This window comes from Nannospalax galili, unplaced genomic scaffold (genome assembly GCF_000622305.1).
Source record: "Nannospalax galili isolate Female #2095 unplaced genomic scaffold, S.galili_v1.0 scaffold842, whole genome shotgun sequence".
Classification (NCBI taxonomy): domain Eukaryota; kingdom Metazoa; phylum Chordata; class Mammalia; order Rodentia; family Spalacidae; genus Nannospalax; species Nannospalax galili.
The window spans coordinates 457817-482227 of record NW_008349291.1 but is presented as its reverse complement, the minus strand read 5'-3'; the positions used below and the strand labels follow the sequence as shown (position 1 = coordinate 482227).

The window sequence follows — 24411 nt, the reverse complement described above, 5'->3', positions numbered from 1 at the left end:
CTCCTCGGGCGCCTTGGCGCGCCGCACGCTGGCCGCCAGCACCTTGGCCGCCACGCCGGGCCCCGACAGCTCCGGGTGCAGCCGCAGATGGCGCGCCAGACTCTTGGGCTGGCTGAAGCCGCGGCCGCAGCGCGGGCACACGAAGGGCTTGAGGCCGCTGTGCGAACGCCGGTGCTTGGCCAGGCTCTTGCTCTGCGTGAAGCTGCGGCCGCAGTCGGGGCAAGTGTAGGGCTTCTCACCGGTGTGGATGCGCTGGTGCTGCATGAGGTTGGAGCTCCAACTGAAGCGCTTGCCGCACTCGGAGCAAGCGTAGGGCTTCTCGCCGGTGTGGATGCGCCGGTGCTGCACCAGGTGCGAGCTCTGCGAGAAGGTCTTGCCGCAGTCGCTGCAGGCGTTGGGCCGCTCGCCCGTGTGCGTGCGCTGGTGCCGCGTCAGCTTCGACCAGTGGCTGAAACTCTTGCCGCACTCGTTGCAGATGTAGGGTGCGGGGGGCCGGGGCCGGGGCGGGGGCCCGGGCGGGGGCGCGGGCTGGGGTGGAGACAGCTTGGTTGGGGGCCAGCTGGGGACGTCGTCGTCGTCCATGATGAGGATATCCACTGGAAGGCAAGAGGGAGGGGCAAGTCAGAGGTACTGCCTGCAGGGACCACCCACCACGGATGTGCTGGCCACGGATGGATTCCGGCCTAGTGAGTGGTCTCCAAACCAGCTGGGTGGGGGCACTGACCACTCCTGACTTTCAGTATTTCTGTATTCATTACCCTTCTTCCTAACATCTGCCCTCCCTCCTTCAGAGAGGATTCCTTTCTCTGGTCTGTAGACCAATGCGTGAGTCTGCAGTGGCCTTCCCCAAGGTCTACCAACCAAAGCGGTCAGCACAGAACGGGGTTGACCACTAGGAAAAGCTCCTGAGAAATGACACCCAAAACTCAATGGGGGATTCAGGGCCTGAGCAGAGGCCACTACTGGGCATGTGGGCCTTGGCCAGCAGTGCTAGCTGCAACCCAGGCAGCAGGGATGGTGTTCTACCTGGGCAATATTGGCTCTACGGTGGAGATCAGAGAGGTAATCAGGTGGGTAAATGGGATGGACACCACCTTCAGAGGTGCACTGACCCCACTATCTGGAAATGCAAGTCTCCCACAAATAATCTGGAGGGGAGGGGGTTCCTGCCGGCCCATCAAGGACAATTACAGTGTAGGCCTTGATCTGGACACCCACCGCTTAGGGTGGCCCTGGGCTTTTCATTCACGAGCATCCTGCTAGCCCTAGAAGCTGGCCTCTTGCCCAACTTGTCCAGCTCCTTAGAGACCTGTATGCACTTTCAGACATTTGCTCTCCTGGGGCTCATCCACCCTCCAAGCTCCCTCAGCCTTAACAGGAGAATCAGGGTTCACAATCAGATGCCAGGGCCTCACCAGGTACATCCTGCTAAACACACCTCAGTGCATCCTGAAGGTTTCTTACAGAACAGGACTCAACCCACTCAAAGTTCTTTTCCTCTCACCAGCAACAAGGGCTCTAAAACTGCCAATGAGGTAAAGCTGGCAAACAGAAAGGACTGTGACCCTTGGAGCTGGTGCTAACCCCTAAGAGGCTGTGTCAAATTCCCCTAAGGTAGCTGCTATGTAATCTGCTGCTTTCTAACAGGGATACCAGGCAGGAAGAAGGGGAGAGGGTCCTCCACAGCCCCTGCGCCTGGGCATCATGAGGACACATGACTGTCAATGTCAGCTCCCTCTAAGACAAATGGCAGAATGGTCAGTAGCTCCCCTTACACAAGTCCACAGCAGGTGTCTCTCCTGTCAGGACCTGGTGAGAAGGGACTTCTTTAAAGGCAAGACCCACTTCCTGCACTAAAGAGAAAATCCAGTTTTACTACGTAAGGAGGGCAGCCTAAAGCCAAATGGAAAACACACAGCTGACGATGAGGGTTAAACAGTGGAAGGACCGTCCTTTAATGAGCCCTGTACTGTACCCCAGAAGCCCCAAGACAGCAGTCTGCAGATCTTACAGCTCAGCCTCTTAGGGTGGGCAAGGAGGTAGAAAATTCAAAGGGAGGCAGGCTTCGAGCGCTAAGATGGAAACTCCAAGCTGCCTGTAGCTCATGTTCGGGCTACAGGTGGAGGATGGCAGGGGCTTTAAACTGGCACCGTAAGTAAAAGAGACCTAGAGAACATAAATAGTTAGCTGTTTCTTCCTGGCCCAAAGCCAAAAGGTAAACAAGCAATAAACACTTTGTTACTCCTTCCTAGACACATCCTGAGTTCTAGGCCTCACAAAGCAACTCTTAGTTCACCAAAAGGTTAAAACAATACTGAAGTTAATATTTCCTCCTTAGTTGGCCTAAAGGATGAAGGGCTGCTCTCACCCAAGGCCCATGCTACCCTGGGAGGAGGGGAACTCTGTGCTCATCAATAGCTACAAGGAACAGAGGCCCTGGGCACTCTGGTCTTCCTCCTGTCTCCAGGCTCTTTTAAATTATTGAAAGTGCAACCTGTTGTCCTCTCTCATCTTGTTCCCAACCCCTCAACCCTTTCACTCAGCTCACTTTCTCCCTCTAAACTCCACCCATCCTCAAGACCCCTTCAAGAATCTGTAAATCCTTTTATTGAGGAGACCAAGAGCCTTGGGGGGTTCTGGGCCCCTGGCTACATTTCCATGGAAGAAATGTTCCAGACACCAGGGAGGGAAACAATGGCCCATAGTGACATATCTAGAAATCGGCCACTCCAAGATCTGCACAGGTGGTCTGGATCTACCAAACAGCCAGATGGTGGTCACTGACCCAGTCTTGTAGGGTTGGCAGGGGACCTCACACACACAAAAAGCCAGCACCAAAAGCCCCAGGACCTTCAGGTCTCACTCCAGGCCCCAACTTGAGCTGTGTTTCACAAGCCCCAGGCAGCCCTCAGGGCTCAAGGCAGAGATGCCTGCACAAAGCTGTTTATCGCTGCACTGGCCATAGCAGCCAAGACACGGGCCAGCCTGGAAGCCCTTCACTGGAAGAATGGATACAGAAAATGGGCACATACGCACGGTGCAATTTCATTCAATGGTAAAGAATTTTATGACATCACAGGAAAACGGGTGGAACTGGATCTAATTAGATGAAATAAGCCAGACTCAAATAGTACATTTCCCCTCATACAAAGACTCATACAAAGACTGGAGAGATGGCTCAGAGGTTCAGATCACAGGCTGCTCTTGCAGAGGACTTGGGTTCAATTCCCAACACCCGCATGGTGGCTTACAACCACCCTAAATCCAGTTTCAGGGGATCTGACACCCTCTTCTGACCTCCTCAGGCATTGCAGGACACTGGGTGCACTTACATACATGCAGACAATACATGCATACACATCAAATAAAAATAAAAAAATTTTTTTGGTCTTTTTGAGACAGGGTCTCTCTGTAGCACCAGCTGGCCTGGCATTCACTATGTAGAATGGCCTGGCCTCAGTCTCACAGAGATCTGCCTGCTTCTGCGTGCACCACATCTGGGTCAATATATATATTTTTTAATGAATAAATGAGGTGGAGAGTGATACAGTAAGACGATCCATGTCCCTCTGACCTCTGCATGAGTGGGCTTGGGCATACTCACTGTAAACAGACACGTATGCACAGGCCATACAGACACCAGGACAAAAAAAAAAAAACATATACACAGGCCTAGGAAATGAGAGCAGAAAAGAGGGCAGCAGGGAGAGAGGTCTAGAGAGAACAGGTAGACGGGAATGAAAGAACGGCACAGAGGGAGGGAAGCAGGAGGGATAGGAGTGGAAGAAGGGACCAGAACCGAGGGCCGGAGGGCAATGGGGGAGGTGAGGACACTATAATACTATGCATGTATTAAAACAGCACTATGGGGCCAGGGAGATGGCTCAGCAGCTGGACCAGGTGCCAAGCCTGAGTTCAATCCACAGGACCCATACTGGTAGGAGAGAACCGACTCCCTCAAGTTGTCCTTTGACCTCCATGTGAACACAGTGGTATGACTGCTCCCCTCCAGCAGACAAATTGAAAAATTTTAAACTTTTTAAACTAACATTTTAAGTATACCAATGTCCAGGCATGCTGGCACACATCTTTAATCCCAGGATTTCACAGGCAGAGGCAGGTGGACCTCTGTGAGATGGAGGCCAGCCTGGTCTCCATAGTGAGTTCCAGGGCCAGCTAGGGCTACAGGGAGACTGTCTTTAAAAAAAAAAAAAAAAGAAGTACCAATTCACTGTGGTGCAACTTTAAACAGTGTTTAGTCATGGCATGGAGTCTGGATGTCACTTACAGCAGGGAGACTGGGGGTGCAGGGCAGGGTGCCCTTGGGGTGGGACGCATCCACCTCCCCTCACGGTCACCACTGGGTAAGTGGCAAGCTGGGGAAAGTGGACTAGGAGAGCTGGATGAAGTTTCCAGTGGGGAAGGCGGTAGGGGGAAGCTCTGGCCAGGTGCCTTATTTTGTTGTGTCCCCATGTCTTCTACACAGGTGGCAGACTGTTAAGTGAATGACAGTCTACCTAAAAAAGTAGAGTTCTTTTCTTAGCTGGTGTCCGGGCTCAGGGGGGCCAGAAGATGTGCTCCACAGAGGCAGGGTTCTGAGGAGCACCGGGTTTTCGAAGTGGCCCTGGGATGAAGTGGGGTGGCTATCAGCTTAAAAGGCCACTCAGCTTCCCTGTGGAAAAGGGAACACTGCCAGGAGAACTAGCACTGACAACTTGTCCCACCTTGCAGTGTTGCTTTTTTAAAGGACATGAGAAGCTAGAACATAGTTCAGCAGTGGAACACAGATGCGAGGCTCTGGGCTCAATGCCTGGTACCAAAAATTATTCCCGGAACAGAATACAGGGACGGGCTTAGGTGCTCGATAAAGGCAGAAGTCAGGAGGGCTGGTGCTTTGACACTGGGAGTGGCCACCCAAGGGGAGGGCAGAGTACCATTTCCTCTGGCCTCTCCAACTCTAGTACAGAGGTGACCAAGACATGCCCCAAGCAGATCCCCCAAAGCAGAACCTTGGGCCCAGGAGTGACAGTTTTACTGGATGTTAATGTGGGGTGCCTGGCAGGTGCCCAGAGACCCCAAATCAAATGCAAAGCTGAAGAGTGGAATGCAAACTGACAGACAAGCTACCAGAAGTCGAGTAGCTGGAGCACAGAGTCTTGGCACTCGGAAGGCAGAGGAAGGGTGCACTGGTCAACCAGGCCTATCTAATGATGTCTCAAAATACCAAAGTGGGGGAGTCAGGCAGCGGGGCTACCAGGGGAGTGCCTGTGCACCCTGCCCCGGCCTTCCAGCTCCAAGGAGTCACTGCATGGGAATCAGCCCCTGGCATCCCTTCAGGGCTCTGCCCCCTAAGCGAGCATCCCCCCACACTGTACTCTCATCCAGCACTCTATACAGTCTCCAGAGAAGTCCCTGCCCTTCTCGTCATTGCAGTGTTCCCTCAGAAGAACCAGAGCCATATGGCTCTGCTGGGCCAGTGGACCACAGCCCCAGCTCTGCCAAAGGTAGTCCTGAGATGCCATCCTGTCCTTTCCCAGAAAGGACACCGCACCCCTCCTCTCCTAGCTCCTAGAGATGTCAAAGGCCACAGAAGTGCAACGCTCAGATCATGGACCAACTAGGCAAGAGGGGGCAGCTGTTCTACTTGTGATAGCTTGTGACTCCAGACTTCCCACTGTGTGCACACTGGCACTGTGGTCCCTTCATGAGGTGCTACAGGCAGGACAAGTGCTCACTTCCCCTTACCTGCCCAGCTTTCAAGTGTAGGCTGGTTCCCTGTTCTCCAGGGTGAACAAATAGTCTTTCCCTTCCCAGTATCAGTGCAAATTGAAAAGACTGAAAGCTGGGCCTGGTGGTACAGACCTATAGTTCAAAAGTTCAAGGCCTGCCTGGATTACAAGTTGAAAGCCATCTTGGGTAACTTAGCAAGACTCTGCCTCAAAATAAGTGAAAACAGGGCTAGGAATGTAGTTTAGCCGGAGAGCACTTGCCTAGTAAGGTGCAAGACCAGGTTCAATCCCCAGCGCACACACACAAACCACCTGCTACACTCGCTCAGGCTGAAGCTGCCCATGAACCTCCTCAAAGCTTGAGGTCGTCCCTGGGCCTGGGTGGCCCCAACAGTGTCCCACCTGTCTTGTTCACTCTGTCCCAGACTCTCCATGGGTAGCTTTCCAAATGGTTATTTCTAGAGCAAAATCAGGAAATGCTCACTGTTTTTTTTCTGTTTTTCAGGATTTGTGTTTTGTTTTTTAAATAAAAGCTCATGGACCCACACTGGTAATGCCCATCACATTCCCAACCTTAAAGTTCTTATTTAGCTTTCTCCACATGACCACTGTACCTCCCTCTTCCAGGCTGAGATCCTGGCTCCCACCATGACATTTCTTGACGGAGTCAACACCCCAGCCCTTCACTGGCATCGCCCCATGCTACCATTTGGAGACAGTTACACTAACACTGGCCCTGTTAGTTAAGGGTCCTGAAATGCCCTAAGAAGTCCCTCTGGCTTTTCCTGTCCCCATCCCTTTTCGTAACTCTGCCACCACCGCTGGGTGTCTGGATGACCTATCGATCCTCGGTACGCAAAGTCAGCCCCTGCATCCACCCCTCTGGTCACAGGGTTACCCACGTACACAAGGGACTTACTGGACCCCTGGTTTGTTGGCAACCTTCAGATCCTTGGCTCACCTCCCTCACCCCGAGCACTGTCACCATCAGGAGGGCTGAAAGCTGCACTTGCTTTTCCTTACGTGCCTTTCATTCTTTTTGCCAAGAGGTTGGAAGAATTTTTTTTTTTTTTTTTTGCAACAGGAACAAACACAGGGCCTGAGGCACGCTAGGCAAGTGCTCTACCACTGAGCTACATCCTGGCCCTGAGGTCTTTACCCAGAACACATCCCTGGTGTCCATCTGTGCGGAACTGCTCACGTCTGTAACTCGCTCTTTCATCAATGGAGTTCCTAAACCTCATAGCTATTTTACTGAATTATTTTTTAAGATTTATTTTTACTTAGTTGTATATGCATGTGTACATGTATGCCATGTGCAGTCTGTGGGAGAGCAGAAGAGGCGAGGGCATTGGATCCCCTGGAGCTGGAGTTACGGGCAATTGTGAACCTCCTGACACGCTGGGAGCTGAATTGGGGTCCTCTGGAAGAGCGTAGGTGCTCTTAACCGCTGAGCCATCTCTCCAGCCCCTGGATTATGCTTCTACCATGTACTTACACCATTCCCTTGCTTTGGACTTCAGGGGCTAAGTCTAACTGCACAGTGGACCTTCTTTGCCTCGCTTCAATCTCTTTCGTTCTTTTTCATTTTACACGTGTCCTCCTTTGCACTTCTAAAGAACGTGTTGACTCACTGCATTCCTTCTAGTCTTCATCCCAATGGTTTGGGATCTGACTTTATGATCACATAGCTCCTCTGAGTGCTGTGTTCTCTCTCAGCGAGTCCTAGCATCCCCACCTCTGGGAGGGGGGGGAAGGTATTCCTGTGTGGAGGGCTGTCCTGTTCTTTAGTATGACAACCTTCTCAGGGACTAGCCACAGCATTTTTCTGCTGCTGTCCTGTGCCAGGAAGCAGGCAGTGCTCTCCCTCCTCCCTGTTCACAGTACAGTGACTGCTGTCCCTCCTCCCTGCTCACAGTGACAGTGGCCCAGCAGACTCTCCTAGGTGGTAGGTACCCTGCAGAGCTGTACCTAGTTGGTTCAAGAGCCCCAGGGCCCAGGCTGCTCCAGTCCTTTCTTTCCCAGTCCCTCTCTTCCACAGTTCTAGACACAACACCTCTTCCTTCAGCTGTGGGTGGCAGAGCAGGGCCCTCACCCCAATCACCCCAGCTTTCCGGTGAGCACACACAGCCCACCTCTTCTGCTTCCTCCCAGCCACCCCAATCCACCCAGGCTCAGAAAGCTTATCCCATCCCACCATTGGCTGCAGTTCTCACGCATACTGGAAGCCTGTCTGGGGCTTAAGTCTGGCTATGTACTGCCAGGTTCCTAGGTAAGGATCTGGGCACATTCAAGGGCCATGCTACGGCCTTCATGTGAGCTTCATGGCAAAATGAGTGCAATGCTCCTAAGGGAGGATGGGGGCGGGGGGGTGCGCCTCACCTAATCCAATGGGACTTCCGAGACAGCAGCTAAAATCTCTCTTCTCATCTGGTGGTTCTGCTTTTCCTTCTGAATATCCTGTAGCTGAGCCAGGGCCCGAGCCAGCCTCACTGACCCCACCAGGGAACTCCTAGCTGAGGCAATCAAGAGAAAAGGCACCCGAGACTGGGAAATTGCTCCAGTCCTGGGAGGGATCGATTCACCTCTGAACCCCATCCATGGGTAAGCTGTCTGGCCTCTCTTTCCACCAATACTCTTTGAAAAGCAAGGATGATCAATAGGTAGCCCGACCTTACAGGGCTCTGCGCAAAGCAAGATGACCCACCTAAGGAGGCCAGTGATGGCAAAGGGCGCTCTCACAGTGCCATTCCCAGTAAGAGTTTCAGCCTCAAAGGCTTCTCAGAAATAGCTAGGTGCAGGGAAAAGACTCAAACTTTGCACTGCTCTGAGTAAACCAATCTAACTCTCTTCTGGTTCTCTGAAATGCCTCTTACTTTCTCAGCACCCACTTGAGCAGAGCCAGGCACCTTGGCTTCTGCTGTCCATAGTCAGTGCTCTACTCAGGGCCACAGGTATTAGTGGTGAGTCACAGTGTGATAAACAGGCCAGCATTTAAACAGGACAGAAGACAGGAAAAATAGCAGAGGAAACATGGTTAGCTTTGTCACCTTGACACAAGCCAGAGTCACCTGGGAAGTCTCAGTGAGGGACTGTCTACTCTGGGTTGGCCTGTGGCCATGTCGATAGGGGACTGTCTTGAGTTAATTGATATGAGAAGACCTAGGCCCACTATGGGCAGCACCATTCCCTAGGTGGGGTCCTAAACAGTGTAGAGTCACATAGGTAGGCACAGGGAACACACAGACATGTACACATTTGCTCCTCTCTACTCGTTACTGAGGATGTGCCGTGCCTACATGCTTCACTGAACCTCCTGCCACCTTTGCTCCCCTGCTGTGACGCACTGGAACCTGGTTCTGTGAGCCAAATTAATTTTCTCCCAAGCTGATTTTTCTCAGGATGTTTTATTGCATCAACAGAAATGAAACTGTTGGGACAGTAAGCACATGCTTCGAGCAGTCAGGATTTGTGCCAAACTTTATTGTAGCCCCCTACCCCCACAAACGGACATGTGTGGCTGTGTCCATGTGTGCAGGTGGAGGTGACGAGACAAGTGACCTCAGGCCCTGACAGCAAAGTCTAAGGACACTGAAGCCATGTGTTGTATCGTTTATTAAAATGGAGGAAGCCAAGTCCTGGGGGACACCATCTGCCCCAGGTGACAGACACAGTATCCACTGTGTCTTCTCACAGGCCTTCTTGTCATCAGGCTGGTATCTCCACAGAGGGAGAGGGATAAGGGTCTCAGTGGGCCAGGGCAGGGTCTTAGCCAGTAAACCCAAGTACTACAGAGCCCACAGGAGAGTTTTATTCAACCCAAGTAATATTTTATTAAATGAAGAAAAACACGTGTTGCTAACACTTAAAAGGGATTTCACATCCAACCCACCCACCTTTCCCAAAATGTCATTGCACATCCCTGGATCCCCACCCAAGTCCTCACTCACATCTTTAGGATGCTGAGTTTGAGTGGCCACCCCTGGTGTGAAGAGCTGCCTTCCAGGCAGTCATGGGGCTCCAGGAACCAGAGCAGAGTGTAGGGAACAAGGGGGAGGGTTGCTCAACAACGGCAGGGCTGGTGACGGGACGAGGTAAGACACAAGGCGGCCCCCAAGGCTCCAGATGGTCCCGTTAATAGGACACTTGGTGACCTCAACAGCAGCCTCTCATTCGAACCCTGGGGGGCTACGGCTCTGGGAGAGTGGGGGGCAGGAGTCCAGGTACCCCAGAGCCACAGGAAGATGTTCCTCTGCCTGATGGGAAGGCAGTGGGGTTGGCTGAGGAACCACCAAGGCCACCTCACCTGGGTTCTCATGACTGGCCATCTGCTGGTCCTCAGAATCCAGCGGCCCCGGAGACCAAGCCTCTTCCCGCAGCTCCATGTCTGGGTACCTGTTGGAAGGGAAAGGACAGGACAGAGTTTACAGGATGTCGAAGAGGTCAGAACTCTCAAAGGCAGGCACAGCCACCCAGCAAGACAGGAGCTTGCAGCACGCACCCAGAGAACAGCGGTGTGAGCTGTGATAACCAGGCACCTCAACCCAGAGATAGGACCCAGGAGTAACTCCATCTCCGCGACTCAGTTTCCTCATGGGCAGGATAGAGAACACAAGTGCATGGGTTTCAGCAGGACAACGCATATTTGACACTTGGAGGACATCCACATCCACATGCCTCTAGCATGGTGGTAACTGCCCATCACAACAGTGGCTGCAGCAGCCAAATGAAGTGTTCTGGCTTCCAAAGCAGCCTAGCCTGAGACCTGTGCATCGCGTCATCCACCTGCCCTATTTTCTCCTTTAAAACAGTCCAGGGAGTAAAGGCTCAATGGGTAAAGGCACTTGCCACCAGGCCTGATGACTTGAGTTTGATTCCTGAGACCCACTTGGTGGAGAGACCTGACTACCGCCAAGTTGTCCTCTGACCTCCACACGTGTTCTGTGGCACACACAAAATAAATGAATGTAATCTTTAAAAGGCATATGAATGAATGAATGAATGAATGAAGTAAATAAGTAAAACTTGAGTCAAGCCAGATGTGGTAGGTCAGGCTCCTGACGCCTGCCCAGCAAGGCACATCTGCCCATAAAGGCACAGAAAAAAGAAAGTGTCTGGCCCTAGAAGTGCATTCACACTCAAATGGATGGCCAGACAGCCCTGCTGTCCACTGGGGAAATCCAGCTGAGCACACAGGATCACAGTATGGCAGGGCAACCAGCTCCAGGTGCTGGGGCTCCATGAGGGGAGGAGGCAGTGACCACCTCTATACCACGTAGGAGCAACATGAAGAAAGTCCAAAGTGGAAAGCCTGCACTGCTGCAGGCTCTGTGTGCTGGCTGGCTGCCTAAACATGCACAGCAACTGCAGACAGCAGTGCTGGCCCAAGCCTGCTCCACAGGGCGACTCCAGGACGTCGGCCTGCCAGGAGGAGGCCTGGGCAGGTCCAGTCCTCAGAAGCCACACATCCTCCACCAGCCCAGCCACATGGGCCCCCTCAGCAGTCTCTCCAAGTTTCTGAGCAAGTGATGACAGCTTCCCTACTAAGACTCTGCATTTGAGGTGAGAGTCACCTCCTCAGAGGCCCTGTCGTCCCCATCTGGCAGCCTCTCTCCTCCTCAACCCCAGTGTTTCTCCATGTTGTACCAAGGTGGTCTGTCCCCACACCCCCATCCCTACACCAGCACCACCTGTAGGAACCCCAGCACCCACAGCAATACCAGGCACTCACTCCCAAGTGCTCCCAGGGAACATCACTCCCAAGTGCTCCCAGGGAACATCACTCCCAAGTGCTCCCAGGGAACAGCGGTTAGAGTAGAACTGGGCCACGCAGAGGCTTCAGAGAAGACAACACTTGGTAAATTCCAGCACTCGGTCCCTCCCCAGACCTGGCTCAGAAGGGAGAACCGTAGAGGACAGGATGGACAAACAGACCCAGGCGAGCCCAAGTTGCTGGAGCTGGGTCTGAACAGCTTCCCTGACCGTGTGGGTGTGGCCACGAGGCCCAAGAGCTGCAAACAGAAGCTTGTGGCACTCCCAGGTGACAACCTCTCTAGAAGCCCGTGGAAGGAAAACCCAAGGGTAGGAAAGCTGGAAGGACTCCTCAGCCAATCACAAAAGCCTGCTCCACAGTGCATGGGGCCTGTGTGCACTGCTGCGAGCAGGTGTGTGTAGAAGCAGGCAGTCATGGGTCACAGTGGTGTGACACCACCATCAGGGGCCTCCTGCTCTGAGAGATGAGTCTAATTCTCTCCCAGACTCATCTTCCCTCATTTGACAACCCTGAGGACTAGGCATCCAAACAGGCAAGTGGCTGGGTGTGAAGAAGGCAAAAGCTGGCAAAGCTGGCAGAAGCCCACCCAGAACCCAGTGCTTGGCAAGGGGCATCTAGAACCCAGGTCTCTAGGATGGCGGATACCTCCCCTTTCTTCCTGAAAGCTGAGGAGAGCTCCCACATGGAATGAACCCTCCCTGTGCCAGGGGAGTAAATCATCCTATCAGAGACAGAGCCAAGGCCGTGGGACTTCTGCACAAACCTCCCACATCTACCCCAGCCGGCCTCAGCCTCCCCATCCACACCCCACAATCACAACTCCAGTCACCAACACAGGAGCACCCAGCCCCAACCACTCTAGAGGTCTTGCTTTCACGTGATGCACTCCCCACATATATGCAAGGCCCTGAACTTTTCTCCTAATCTGCCTTATGTCAGCTTATCTCTCAAGTCCAGTGGAAGACTGTAAGAGGAAGAAAGTTCTGTTTCCCCTAGGCAGGACAGAGCACTGCAGGTCTGCAGGGGGCTGTAGATGGCGTATGGTGAACATCAAGACCCCAAAGGAAGATAGGTATGGTGGCGCACAACCTGTAGTGCCAGCACTTGGGAGGTACAGGCAGGACCAGAGTGTCAGGCCACCCTCAGCTACATAATGCATTCAAGGCCAGCCTGAGTTACATGAGACCCTGATTCAAAACAATTCAAACAAGCAAGCAAACCACTCTAAAAGGAGCCCCCAAGTACACTGGGGAAAGTGTCCAGTGGCACAGCTGCTTGGAAAAACAATCTACCAGTTCCTCAAAGGGCAAGCACATGTAACATGTGACCTTGTAGTCCCACTCCTGGCACACACCCTGGACTAGAAAACTCCCACACAAAAGCATGCATGCAGCATTACCTGTGACAGCCAAAAAGCAGAAACAAGTCAAATGCTAGGGAAACAAGGGCTAAGTGCACGATTCTGTGTGTGTATGAACTACCCAAAGTCAGGGAGCCCAAGGCCACATGGTATACAATTCCCTGTACGTGAACTGTCCAAGGTCACTAAGCCCAAGGCCACATGGTATACAATTCCCTGTACGTGACCTGTCCAAGGTCACTAAGCCCAGGGCCACATGGTAGAAAGTTCCAACACACATGAACTGCCTGAGGCCACATGGCACAGGATTCCATGTGTATGAACCATCTAGACAAAGACCACAGACAAGAAGCAGACTTGTAGTTGCCTTAGCTGGGGTAGGGGTAGAAGTGACCACCTAAGAGGAATGAGATTTTGTGGAGGGAGATGAAGATGCTCAGGAATGAGGCACAATGATGGTTATGTAACTCTGAGAATGTATTAGAAACCACCCAACTGTGTAGTTTTTTTATTTTTTAAATATTTTATTTTTATTTTATGTGTACGAGTATATTGCCTGCATGTGTCTAAGTGCACCCATGTGCAATGCCCACAAAGGTCAGAGGGTGTTGGATACCCTGGAACTGGGGTTACAGATGCTGGGTGCTGGGAATCAAACCCAGATCCTCTGCAAGAGCAGCCAGTGCTCTTATCCATTGAGCCATCTCTTCAGCCCCGATATTTATTTTTATTGTATGTGTATGAGTGGTTTACCTGCATGTATATAAGTGCACCTGTGTCATGCAATGCCTGAGGAGGCCAGAAGTGGGCACTGAATCCCCTGAACTTGGGTCCTCTGGAAAAGTAGTCAGTGCTCCTAACTATTGCGCCATCTCTCCAGTCCCTAAAAAAACAGATTTTACTGGGCATGGTGGCACACACCTTTAATCCCATTATTTGGGAGGCAGAGGCAGACAGATCTCTGTGAGTTTGAGGCCAGTCTGGTCTACATGGTTAAGATCCAGGCCAGCCAGAGCTACAGTGACACCCTGTCTAGTGGGGGAGGCGGGAGGCAGCAAATTTTCAGTACACAAATCTCAATACAAAGTAAACTTCTGAAATGTGTACAGGCCTGCTGGTTACAGCACTATCAACATTAAAAGTGCCTAAGGAAAACGCAGGATGTGAACTGCAGGGCTCTGCTCAGGCACTGCCAGGGGTCAAGGAGGTGGGAAGGGAGCGGCTGTCCTTTACCTCCTTTCCCATGCTGAAACTCGTCTGCCAAATGTGATAATGTGTTCTCGCTAAAACAATAAACTCAGACCTCAAGAAGCAAGGGGACTTTCCAACTCAGAGTCCTCCCTGGCTTCCAGCTCAGGCCTGGCTTCCTCCAGGGAGGAAGAGGGTGTGGGTTGAGGGGAGGCAGGGCAAGCCTGCCTTTCATTCACCTCGCCCCTGGGATGCCTGGGGTAGTCAGAGGAACACAGCCTCTACACCTCCTGCAAGCCAGGCAGCCTTGGTGTTCAGCCCAGGCAGCCTTGCTGTTGAGGCAAAGTGGCAGGGTGAGGCAGGGATGCTGGCCTGTGATGGCTGTCAGAGGTTCACTGTCCTGACAAATTCCTCTTACTGGCACTGACATTAAATGGTCACATTTTAAATGTTCTCTAATCACCTATACAAATGGAGTTTCGGTTTGCCCGGTGGTCCACAGAGCCCAAGTTATTTACTGTCTGGCCAATTATAGGAAAAGCTTGGTTGTAAAAGAGCAAGGGATGCAAAATTCAGGGCAGCTTTCCAAGCCGAAGACGGAGAGCCAGGAGCGCCACCAGGTGTGGGTACAGCCAGCAGGAGGTGGCCTGGCATGCTGTCCACAATAGCTGACGGTTTTGTCTGGGAAGCCAAGTTCAATCACACGCACGCGCACTCACACAGCACACACACACATGCACACACAGTGCCCTAGGTGATCTTAAAAACCTCAGAAGTAAGGGAAAGTGATCTGTTCCTTCTGCCTTTTGGCACAGCCCTGAATCTCTGCTCTGCCTGGGAACCCTGCAGGCAGGCTGGGGAAGGCAGGGTTGGAGGGGTGGCAGGCCTGACAGGAGCCTGGATCTAACTGTGGGGTAGACACAGGTGTCTGCCAAGCCTCACAGGCACCCCTCGTGTGGCTTCTCCGGGCAGCGGGGCTGCAGCACTGCCTGCGTGGCTGCCGAGCACAGGATATGCAGCTCTGCAGGCCCAATTCCTGGGCAGAGCCTGGGGAGATGGCCCGGTGGATCGAAATAAACAAGCTGAGTAAACAGGCCCAGGACTAGGCAGGCCCAGGACTAGAGAGAGACGCCCTCTCTCTTCACCTGGGCATCCCAGGTGGTGGGTGCCGATCCCCGCCTACCAGCTACCCTGGTGAAACCACAGGTGCACCTTGACCCTGAGCAAGTAACTGCAGGGCAGGAACAGCAGGCACCTCACAGGGCTGTGTGAGGATTACAGTAGAAGCCCGCTGTGGGGCTGCAGGCAGGGGCTCCTGCAAGGGTTTAAGAAGGGTGTTCAGTAAACGTTACCAGCCCTCTGCCTCTCCCATCCATTCCTCTGCCCATTCATGAAGAGAGCTGCTGCCCCTCTTGTCCTAATCCTGGCAGCTCTGGGCCCACTCTGAGATCTCACAGACCAGGCCGTTGGATTGCAGACCCTCAGCTGCAGAGGAGGGGATAAGGATAGAGTGAGGGAGGCACTGGAGCCGGGGGAACCTCAGGAACCAGGGCGGCAGGGGTGTGGTGCAGCCGCACATGTGTGACGGAGGCCGTAGGTTTGATCCTCTAGGTTCAGCCTCCAACACCTCCACAGAGACAAAAAGAACAGAAGAGTCCAGGCGATGTGGTGCTGGGCACCTCTGAACAGCAGCCTCAGAGTCCTGCCCCATCCCGCCTTTCCTCCTCCAGGCCCCTCTCAGCCTAGCCCCTCCAGCCTCTCCACCCCAGAGGAAGAAAGGGCACCCTCCCTCAGCCCCCACCCTGCAGCAGGGCCCTAAAGCATCCAATTAGTGCATGGATCTGACAGGGCTATTAAAGCCCTAGACAAATTATTGTTATTATTGTTGTTATTAGGTCCCGCCCACCCTGTCTGATGCCTGCCCGCCAATTATCCCCTCACTTTCTTCTGCTGCCAATCTTACTCCTCCTCCCCTGCCTGCTGAGGCCAGGCACAGAAGCCGCCCTACCTGCCTGCCCCACAGCCTTTCATACCACCTGCTTCCTCCAGCTGCCCCTACGCCCCTTGCCCCTCTCCCTCCACCAGCAGCAAGGAGTAATGACACCCCAGTGACCTCCTTTCTTACCTTCTAGTCATTTCCCAGCCATCTGTCCTCTTCCCTTTTCATTAACACCCTCTCTGACTTCTGTCACCAAGTCCCCTTTGCTTCTGCATCTTAACTCCCCTGCACCCAAGGCACCAGCAAAGGTACAACTGCCCTATCATCTCCCTTTCTGGAGGGACCCAGGGTGCTGTCTCCTCAGTCTTTTCCCTTTCTTCCCAACACCTACCCATCCAGCACCTGCTCCTGGGTGCCTCCGCTCACTGGCATCCCAGTCCTGGCTCTGGTCCACCCTCTTAAAGTTCCTCCCCAATTAACCATAATCAATTTATCTTTGTAAAAAGCCATGCAGTTCAATAACCCAACTAAAACCTGGGTAAGTGGGCTGGGGGGATGGACCAGTGGGTGCACAAGCACGAAGACCCAACTTCAGATTCCCAGCATCCACATAAAAAAAAACTCAACCTGGTGGAACACATCTGTACCCCAGAGCTGGGAGGTGGGGACAGGCAGACCCTAGGGGCTTGCCTGGTCAAAGAATAAGCCCCAAACAGTAAGCTCCAGGTTCAGTGACAAACCCTGTCCAAACATAAGGTAGAAGGCTGTAGAGATAGCTCAGCAGTTAAGAGCACTACTCACTGGCTGCTCTTACAGAGGACCTGAGCTCTGTTTCTAGCACCTATGTGGTGGCTGACAAGGTGGTAAGTCCAGTTCCAGGATTCGATGCCCTCTCTGGCCTCCTCAGGCACTGTATGAATGCAGAGCACCTACATACATTGAAGCAAAGCATTCACATCTATAAAAACAATTAATAAAATGCATTATTAAAATAAGACAGGCTGGAGAGATGGCTCAGCGGTTAAGAACACTGACTGCTCTTGCAGAGGACCCGGGTTCGATTCCCAGCACCCACATGGCAGCTACAAACTGTCCTTAACTCCAGTTCCAGGGGAATCTGAAGACCTCTTCTGACCTCCACGGCACCGAACGACACAAGTGCACTCACATATATGCAGGCAATACACTCATACACATAAAATAAATATTTTTAAAAAATAAAAATAAAATAAGACAGAGTTGGACATGGTGGCACAGGCCTTTAATCCCAGCACTCCAAAGGCAGATGCAGGAGGATCTCTGTGTGTTCAAGGCCAGCCTGGTCTACATGGCAAGTTCCAGCTGGGGTTACAGGGAGACCGTCTCAAAAACTTAAAAAACTTTGAAAAATAGGGTGAAGTGACTGACACCAACCTGTGACCTAACCCATGTTTGCATGAGCGTGTGCGCACACACACGCACGCACGCACGCACGCACGCACGCACTCCCCATACCCTGGGCAAAGGGTCTGAATAGGTCAAGGATGACATGAACTCATAGAAGATGCTGCACACAGGACCTGGGGAAATAGAGACAAGTCCACAAGGAGGCTCCACTTCACAGCAAAGGCCACGTGATAAAGTGCTGCTGCGACCTGTGAGAAGGGACGCCTCGGCGCTGGCTGGAGGGAGGGCAAAGTGGTGCACCTGCTGCGGAAAACACCTGGCCGTCAGTCAAGGTTAAGCAAACAGTTACCACTGGCCCAACGATTCCACCCCAGTCTACACCCCAGAGTAGAGAAAACCTGCCACACAGAAATCTGTATATGAATGTTCTTGGAAGCAATAGTCACAACAGCCTGAGAACAGAGACGATCAAAAGGCCACCAACAGGGGAAGCACCAGATACAACCACAGTGAGGCACCCCACACAGCAAGCCAGGCGCGGAGAGCATGCAATGGCCAACTCTGAGACACCCAGAATGAGCAAATCCAGAGAAAGACGGTAAACAATGGCTCCAGGGGCTGGGGCAGGTTGTCTTCTTTCTGTGATGAGGAAAATCTCATCACAGAAATCTCCCGTGGGACGGACACAACATGGTGAACATACTAAGGTCACTAGCCCGTGCATGCGCAGTGGTGGGTTGCACAATATGGCCATACAATGTTCTGGTCAAAAAGCACTGCGCTACCCAAACAGCCCTATCACACAGACCCCACCGCACTAACACAAAACCAAGTCACCCCAGGCCCCACAGGGTCCCAGGCTGGCCCAGGCTCTGCAAAAATCCCTTCTTCCAGACCCCGACCTTGCTGCCCATTCCCTCTGCCCCTCTCTGGCAGTCCTGCCCCTGGCATCCAGCTGCCTGCTCCCACCCTCAAGGGCTGGCTCATGTGCCTCTTCCTGCCGAAAGGCCCCACTCTTACCCCCTGCCAGCTTTGTCGTTATCTCTAATCTTTTTTTTCCTTCTGAGCGCAAAGCTCCCTGAGGGCAACTGCTAAGTGTGCCCGGTACCTACCTGCCATTCTAGAATATGCTGCCTGGATGGCCTCTTCAGCCCACTGTCCTATCCTTCACACAGAGCCCCTCTGCTGTCCCTAGCAGCTCCTTCTCTACCTCTCTTGTCTGTAGGTAAGCTCACTCCTCATCCCAGGCCCTTTGTTACATCTACACCAAGCGGAAGTCCAGCATACCAAAGCTACATCCTCCTCCCCCCAGGCCCAGGGTGAGGCCTGACCATCCAGGGGACATCTCCCCATCTCTGGGACATCCCTGAGCATTTACTGTCCTGCATGAGGTGAGCTCATGAGAGATGACTGCATCGTGCCCAAGCTAGTTTAGGTAGTCACATTCTCTGAGAACACTATCCATACCTCATTCAGATTTGAGGAAGTATTCAGACATGGCATGCGGCCGAACCAAGCTTTCTGGTCTTCCTGGTCTCCCCTCCCTTCCAGGTTTTAGCTGATGGGATGCCTCTGCCTCCTACCTGGCCTAGTGCATCAGCTTCCTGTGGGCTCCGGAACACAGGGCGCTCACATGCACCCCATGGAGCCTCTTCAGGAGAGCACGGTCACTATCAACCAGGGCTAGTAGGGCCTGCTTTTGAGGAAAAGGAGCAAACAGAGAAACAGAACAGAGAAAGGTCTGGCCCCACCTACTCCACCCCTCCTCCAGAAGAGACTTCTAGAATCTTAATGTCCTACGAAACTGTGATATTTCTGGCATTCAGCAGCAACAGGCACCTGAGGGGCACCCTGCTCCTCGATGGCCAACCAAACCCTAGAAGCAGAGGACCAGTCAGGCCTGAGTCTGCAGCACTCTCAGACCTGTGTCCGAAGAACTTCAGGTTCATCCCTGAATACGTGGATTCTTAACCACTGGCAAGTAACTGAGAATTGTTTTTTTAAAAAAACCAGAACAGAACAGAGCACTTCAGGAGTACACTGTGCATGCTGGGTGGTTATGTCTGTAAGGGTTCAGTGATTAAAACGAGTCAGCCCCAGGTGAGGGTGGGGTAGTGACAGTGGGGAGCCAGGAGTAGGGGACAGGCCCGTGGGAACTCTGCTTCCCCCACTCAACTAGACATTAAAGACAAAGACCTCATGGGCTATCCTGGACCCACCCCTCGGGGCTCGGCTATCTGCTAGGTGTGCAGGCCCTACCTGGCCTCTCGGGGCCACTTGTTTCTGCCTCTCTAGATCTGCTGGGCTAACATGCCCTAGTGTCAAAGCCCAGCATTAACAGTTCCTCCTGGGGAGGGAAGCCTTCCTGACTGCTCCCTTCCTTCTTCCTTCAACTGTAACTGTCCTTATCCAGCAGTAACAGATCACACTTCATCAAGTGCAGATTAAACCCCAGACCATGGGGCGCAGGGTGCTGTAAGCACATAAGCTATGATCCTGATCCTCCGAACTACCAGGGAGAGGCCAGAGGACAATCCCTCCAGGCAGACTGCCAGGGTCAGAATCCACCCCACCAGAGACCAACCACGTGACCGGGGCTAGTTGCCTCACCTGCCTATCCCTCCTCACCATGTTAGTATTAAATCATGATAGAAGCCTGCAGGCACCTAACACCAACAGACACCAGCAAGAAAGTGCACAGTGCACACCTCACCACTCAATCTGTTTCAGAGACAAGGATGCCAAGGTCTAGACAGTTGAGTGACTACCGCAGTGTCATACAGGAGCAAAGGCAGGTCAAGCCCAGCTCTGTCAGACTTCCTCTCAGGACACTGGCATTGCTTCCGTTTAACACCTGTTACTTGACTGAGTCCTCCTTCCCCTTGGAGAGATTCCTATCTTACCTCTAAAGCTCCTCCTATGCGCTCCCCTCCCCCACACAACCCACGGAATGTGGAATGTCCAGCAGACCGAGACCTCAAAAGAGGACAGGGACTATACACAGCACCGACCATCTGACCCTGCACACAGACCCAAATCCATGGCTCTGAACAGCCTGGCCCTAGGCTTTGAGGCTGGGATTTTATCTGATCTGTCTCTGAGTCCCCAGCATCATGCACTGCATGGCAGACACTCTGCAAGGAGCTGGACAGCACTCGCCCATTGGGTAAAAGAGAGAAGCTGCTGTTCCTGCAGACCAAAGGGGGAAAGGCCAGAGGCCAAGGCAGAGACAGAACAGGAACAGCATGGAGATGTCCAGGGTCACTGGGACCCCTTGAGGAGCAGACCCCAGTCCAGCCCACTTGGACAGAGGCTGGACTGGTCTCTCCATGTGGTAAGGCTAGAGCTCGCTGCACTCCCACAACATGGCCGCTAGCAGTAGGAGTATGACTGCCTCGGCTCCCCATCTGGCTCCCCATCCACCGGCTCCCCATCCACCGGCTCCCCATCCACCGTTGACTGGTGATGCCTCCACAACCACAGGCAAGGGTCTCAATACTCACCTCTGCCTAGCCGACTATGCTTACAGGTCCCTGAGAATGAGGGCCCAGGCCTCACTGTCTCCCAATCAGCAGTCCTGTGTGTAGGTATCCTCACCACAGTGCACCCACAGTATGGGAAACCAGGAACCCCAATCCACTGGCTGACACCAAAAGACAGGCCTGTCACCCCAGACCCCACCTTGCCCAAAAGAATCCTTTCAACAGAAGGGATGACATTGTGATCAAGGACCAGCTCTGGGACCCAAACAGACTCATATCCTGACCCTACTTCAGGGCCTAGGGCTCAAGAGCCCAGGCTAGTCATCGACATGTCCTACCTCCTCAAAACCTAAATGACCACCTCTATCCCAGGGCCTGGGAGAACTTAAGAGAGTGCTTACCAGACACAGCACCAGGTGCCTGCCAAGCTCTCAGTACAAGTCATCAAATATGCAGTTTCTCTATATGGGGCCCAATGCCTAGCAAAGCCTGCGGAAATCAGATGACAGAATGAGGTTTTGGAAGGCCTATGAAGTGTGTCTGACCACAGGCACCTCCAAAAGCTGTGGGTGTCCATCAGCAACTACCAAAGACCTGTGGGTGCCCATCAGCAACTACCAAAAGACCTGTGGGTGCCCACATCAAATATGCAGTTTCTCTATATGGGGCCCAATGCCTAGCAAAGCCTGCGGAAATCAGATGACAGAATGAGGTTTTGGAAGGCCTATGAAGTGTGTCTGACCACAGGCACCTCCAAAAGCTGTGGGTGTCCATCAGCAACTACCAAAAGACCTGTGGGTGCCCATCAGCAACTACCAAAGACCTGTGGGTGCCCATCAGCAACTACCAAAAGACCTGTGAGTGCCCATCAGCAACTACCAAAAGACCTGTGAGTGCCCATCAGCAACTACCAAAAGGCACAGTTGCTGATGGACTTGAGCTATGCAGCCACCATCCCCTCCTTAAGCCTCAGGGTCCTCTTGGCTAACTTCCCCTGTTCCTAAAGATGAGTGGCCAGTGCTAATGCCACTGCCCCACACAGCGATCACAACGTCCCTCCCTTTGGGCTGGAAGAGCTCCCAGAACCACTCTGGCAACTCACCCTCATGGTCTGAGCAGTCCGCACAGGAAGTAACTACGCAATCCCTGCCAAGTTGCCCAGTGTCACCCACCAGTAGACCTGGCCCTTGGAGACCTTGGGGACTCGAGTCCCCACCAGAGAAATTCAATATCCCGGAAGCATCTATGTCTGTTGTCTTGATGGGTTAGGCTTCTCAGGGAACTGTAACAATGTTCCCCAATTTAGGGGACTGAAGAGGAAACGGCCTGGGAAAGGGGAAGTGATACATCCAAGGTCACTGAACTGTCAAAGGCTGGGACTCAGGAACACTGGCTCCAGAGGCCTTTCCAGTAACTTTGGCCTGGAAGGAAAGTATGACAAGCCTTCCACAGGGGACGATCCCAGTCTCACTCGTAGTGTTCAAGAAAACAGAGGGTGAACTTTTTTGCTAAAGTCACACAAGTTAAGAAGCTGAAGCAAAGAGCTGAGCCCCAGAGTTCTTGGGGAACATGCTCCAGCAGCTGTCACTTGCCCTGGCCCTTCACCACGACCAGGCTCCGAAGTGAGTCCTCCCCATCCCAGAGACAAGTCAGAATCTGATGTGAATGTGCTCTGGGCCACAGCAGGATGACTAGTTGTGGCTGCAGAGAAGGCAGGGAAGGTCAGCTGCTCTTACCCCAAGAGGCTTATGACCTCAGGTAGGTGCTAAGCCAGGGTCAAGGCCACTGTGCTTCCCCTAGATTTCAACTATACCCTCAGCACCGCCCCAGAAACTACATGAAAAAAACAACCAAGGCGCTGTGCCCTCCTGAAGCCCTGACCATCTCCCTTGGACAGTGCTGGGTCAGGTCTCAGTCTCCGCCTTCCACTCAGGGACACCCGGTGTTCAACGTGGGCCTAGCACTGTGACAGGCCTCGGTTTACACTCCACACTCGCCCTTCCGTCTGTGGGTCGCGGTGTGTGTGTGTGGGGGGGGGTAATCAGAGGGTGTTGAGGGGCGGGGCTCGGCGCGGGACACACCCCCGAGCCTGCCAGGGAGAGGAAGGTCGCTGTCCAGGCTGGGGCCGCACGGGCCACGCGGCGCTGACCTTGGCCCGGCGCTTCCTCTCCCGGCTTCTCGCCGGCCGCCAGCACGCGCGGGGGAAATGAATGGGCCTCCAGCCGCCTGCGTGCCCGTAATTACCCGCTGGATCAAAGGCCGGCGCCAGGCGCCCGGGGCAGCAACGGACCGGGCTGACTTGCAAAGGGAAAGGAAGGGGCAGCGAAGGACTGTGGCCTAGATTGTCTCTGCGCCGCCGTTTCCGGTCAGCCCGGTCCAGGCCGCACGGCCCCTATCCCCACCAGGCCTCGACTCCCCCCCGCCCCGGAGTCCCTAGCACTTCCGGCCATAGCTGGCAGAGAGTACAGAGAAGGGGAACACGGACGCGGCTGTCCACCCAGCCAAGGTCTCCGGCGCGCCCTCTGGAGTCGTGCACGCGCACTCCCTCCTCCCCGGCCGCGGCGCCAGGCGCGCGCGCGCGCACTCCCCGGCCGCGCGCCCGCTCCCCCCACCACACACACACAACGCGCACGCGCACTCGCCCGCCCAGCCGCACTCGCCCTCCCGCCTCCCCACCCACCCCCGTCCGAAGCCCGGCTTCCCGACGCGCGCCCACCGGAGCCCCTCGGCGCACTGCACCTCCCCGAACCCGCGCCCGTCCTCACCTCCTCGGCCCCGGGGCCGCCGCGCCGCACTCCTCGTCCCGTCGCCTGCCTCGCGGATGGTGGCAGCGGCGGCAGCGGCGACTCAGACCCTGGGGTCAGGGGGACGGGCGCCCAGGCCGGAAGTGACCTTCCCGGACGCTTCCGCTCGCGCCGCCCCCCCTCCTTCCCCCGCCGCCGGGGAAGCCACCGCTTCGCCGCCGCTCTAGGCAGGCGAGCCCCGCGACCCCTGGCCGCCACCCCCCTCCAGCTCTATGGTAGCGAGCGGCGCCTCGGGGCACCACTTCCGGACGCGTCTAGAACCCGGGTCCTCCGTCCCCTCTCTGTGCCGCCTGGCGCGGAGGGGCTGCGGCCCCGCCCCCTCCCAGGACAGAAGGCCCGGCTGGGCCCGTTAGGCGCACACTTCCGGGTGTCGGAGCGGGCCCCCCCAGCCCAACCCCGCCGCTCGCGCCTGCGCTGTGCGCTGCCCGCGGGACGCTCTCGCCACCCTGGTCCTCCCGTCGTCTCTATCATCGTAACCCGTTCGGCCCCGGGGCCCCCCAAGGCCCGGGCGGTTCTCTAGGAGACCTCCTTTCCCGCCATCTCCGACCTGTGTCCCCTGGGAGGGAAGGTTGAGCCACTGGGGAGGCCTCATCCGGGGGTCTGGTCCTGTTTTGCGCTGGACTAGAAGGAACGTCACTTGGTAATAGTGGAGCCTGGGCTCGAACTTGCAGAGTCTGGCTCCACTGTGCGTTTCTCACCGTGACTTAAACGCTACCTCCCAGGAGGATGATCCACCAAGTATTAGGCGAT

At 54.2% G+C, this 24411-nt stretch overlaps 1 protein-coding gene across 1 annotated transcript in view; it reads right to left on the bottom strand.

The window, feature by feature from the left end:
* Window positions 1-23996, bottom strand: part of Znf787 (zinc finger protein 787) — a 26186-nt gene extending 2190 nt beyond the window's left edge. Inside the window, exons 1-3 of the mRNA XM_029570200.1 lie at window positions 23623-23996; window positions 10036-10124; window positions 1-596 (exon numbers count right to left, since the gene is read on the bottom strand). Of these exons, the coding sequence (XP_029426060.1) occupies window positions 1-596; window positions 10036-10114 (675 nt within the window). The 5' untranslated portion in view covers window positions 10115-10124; window positions 23623-23996. The remainder of the gene's footprint in view (window positions 597-10035; window positions 10125-23622) is intronic.
* Window positions 23997-24411: the final 415 nt, after the last annotated feature.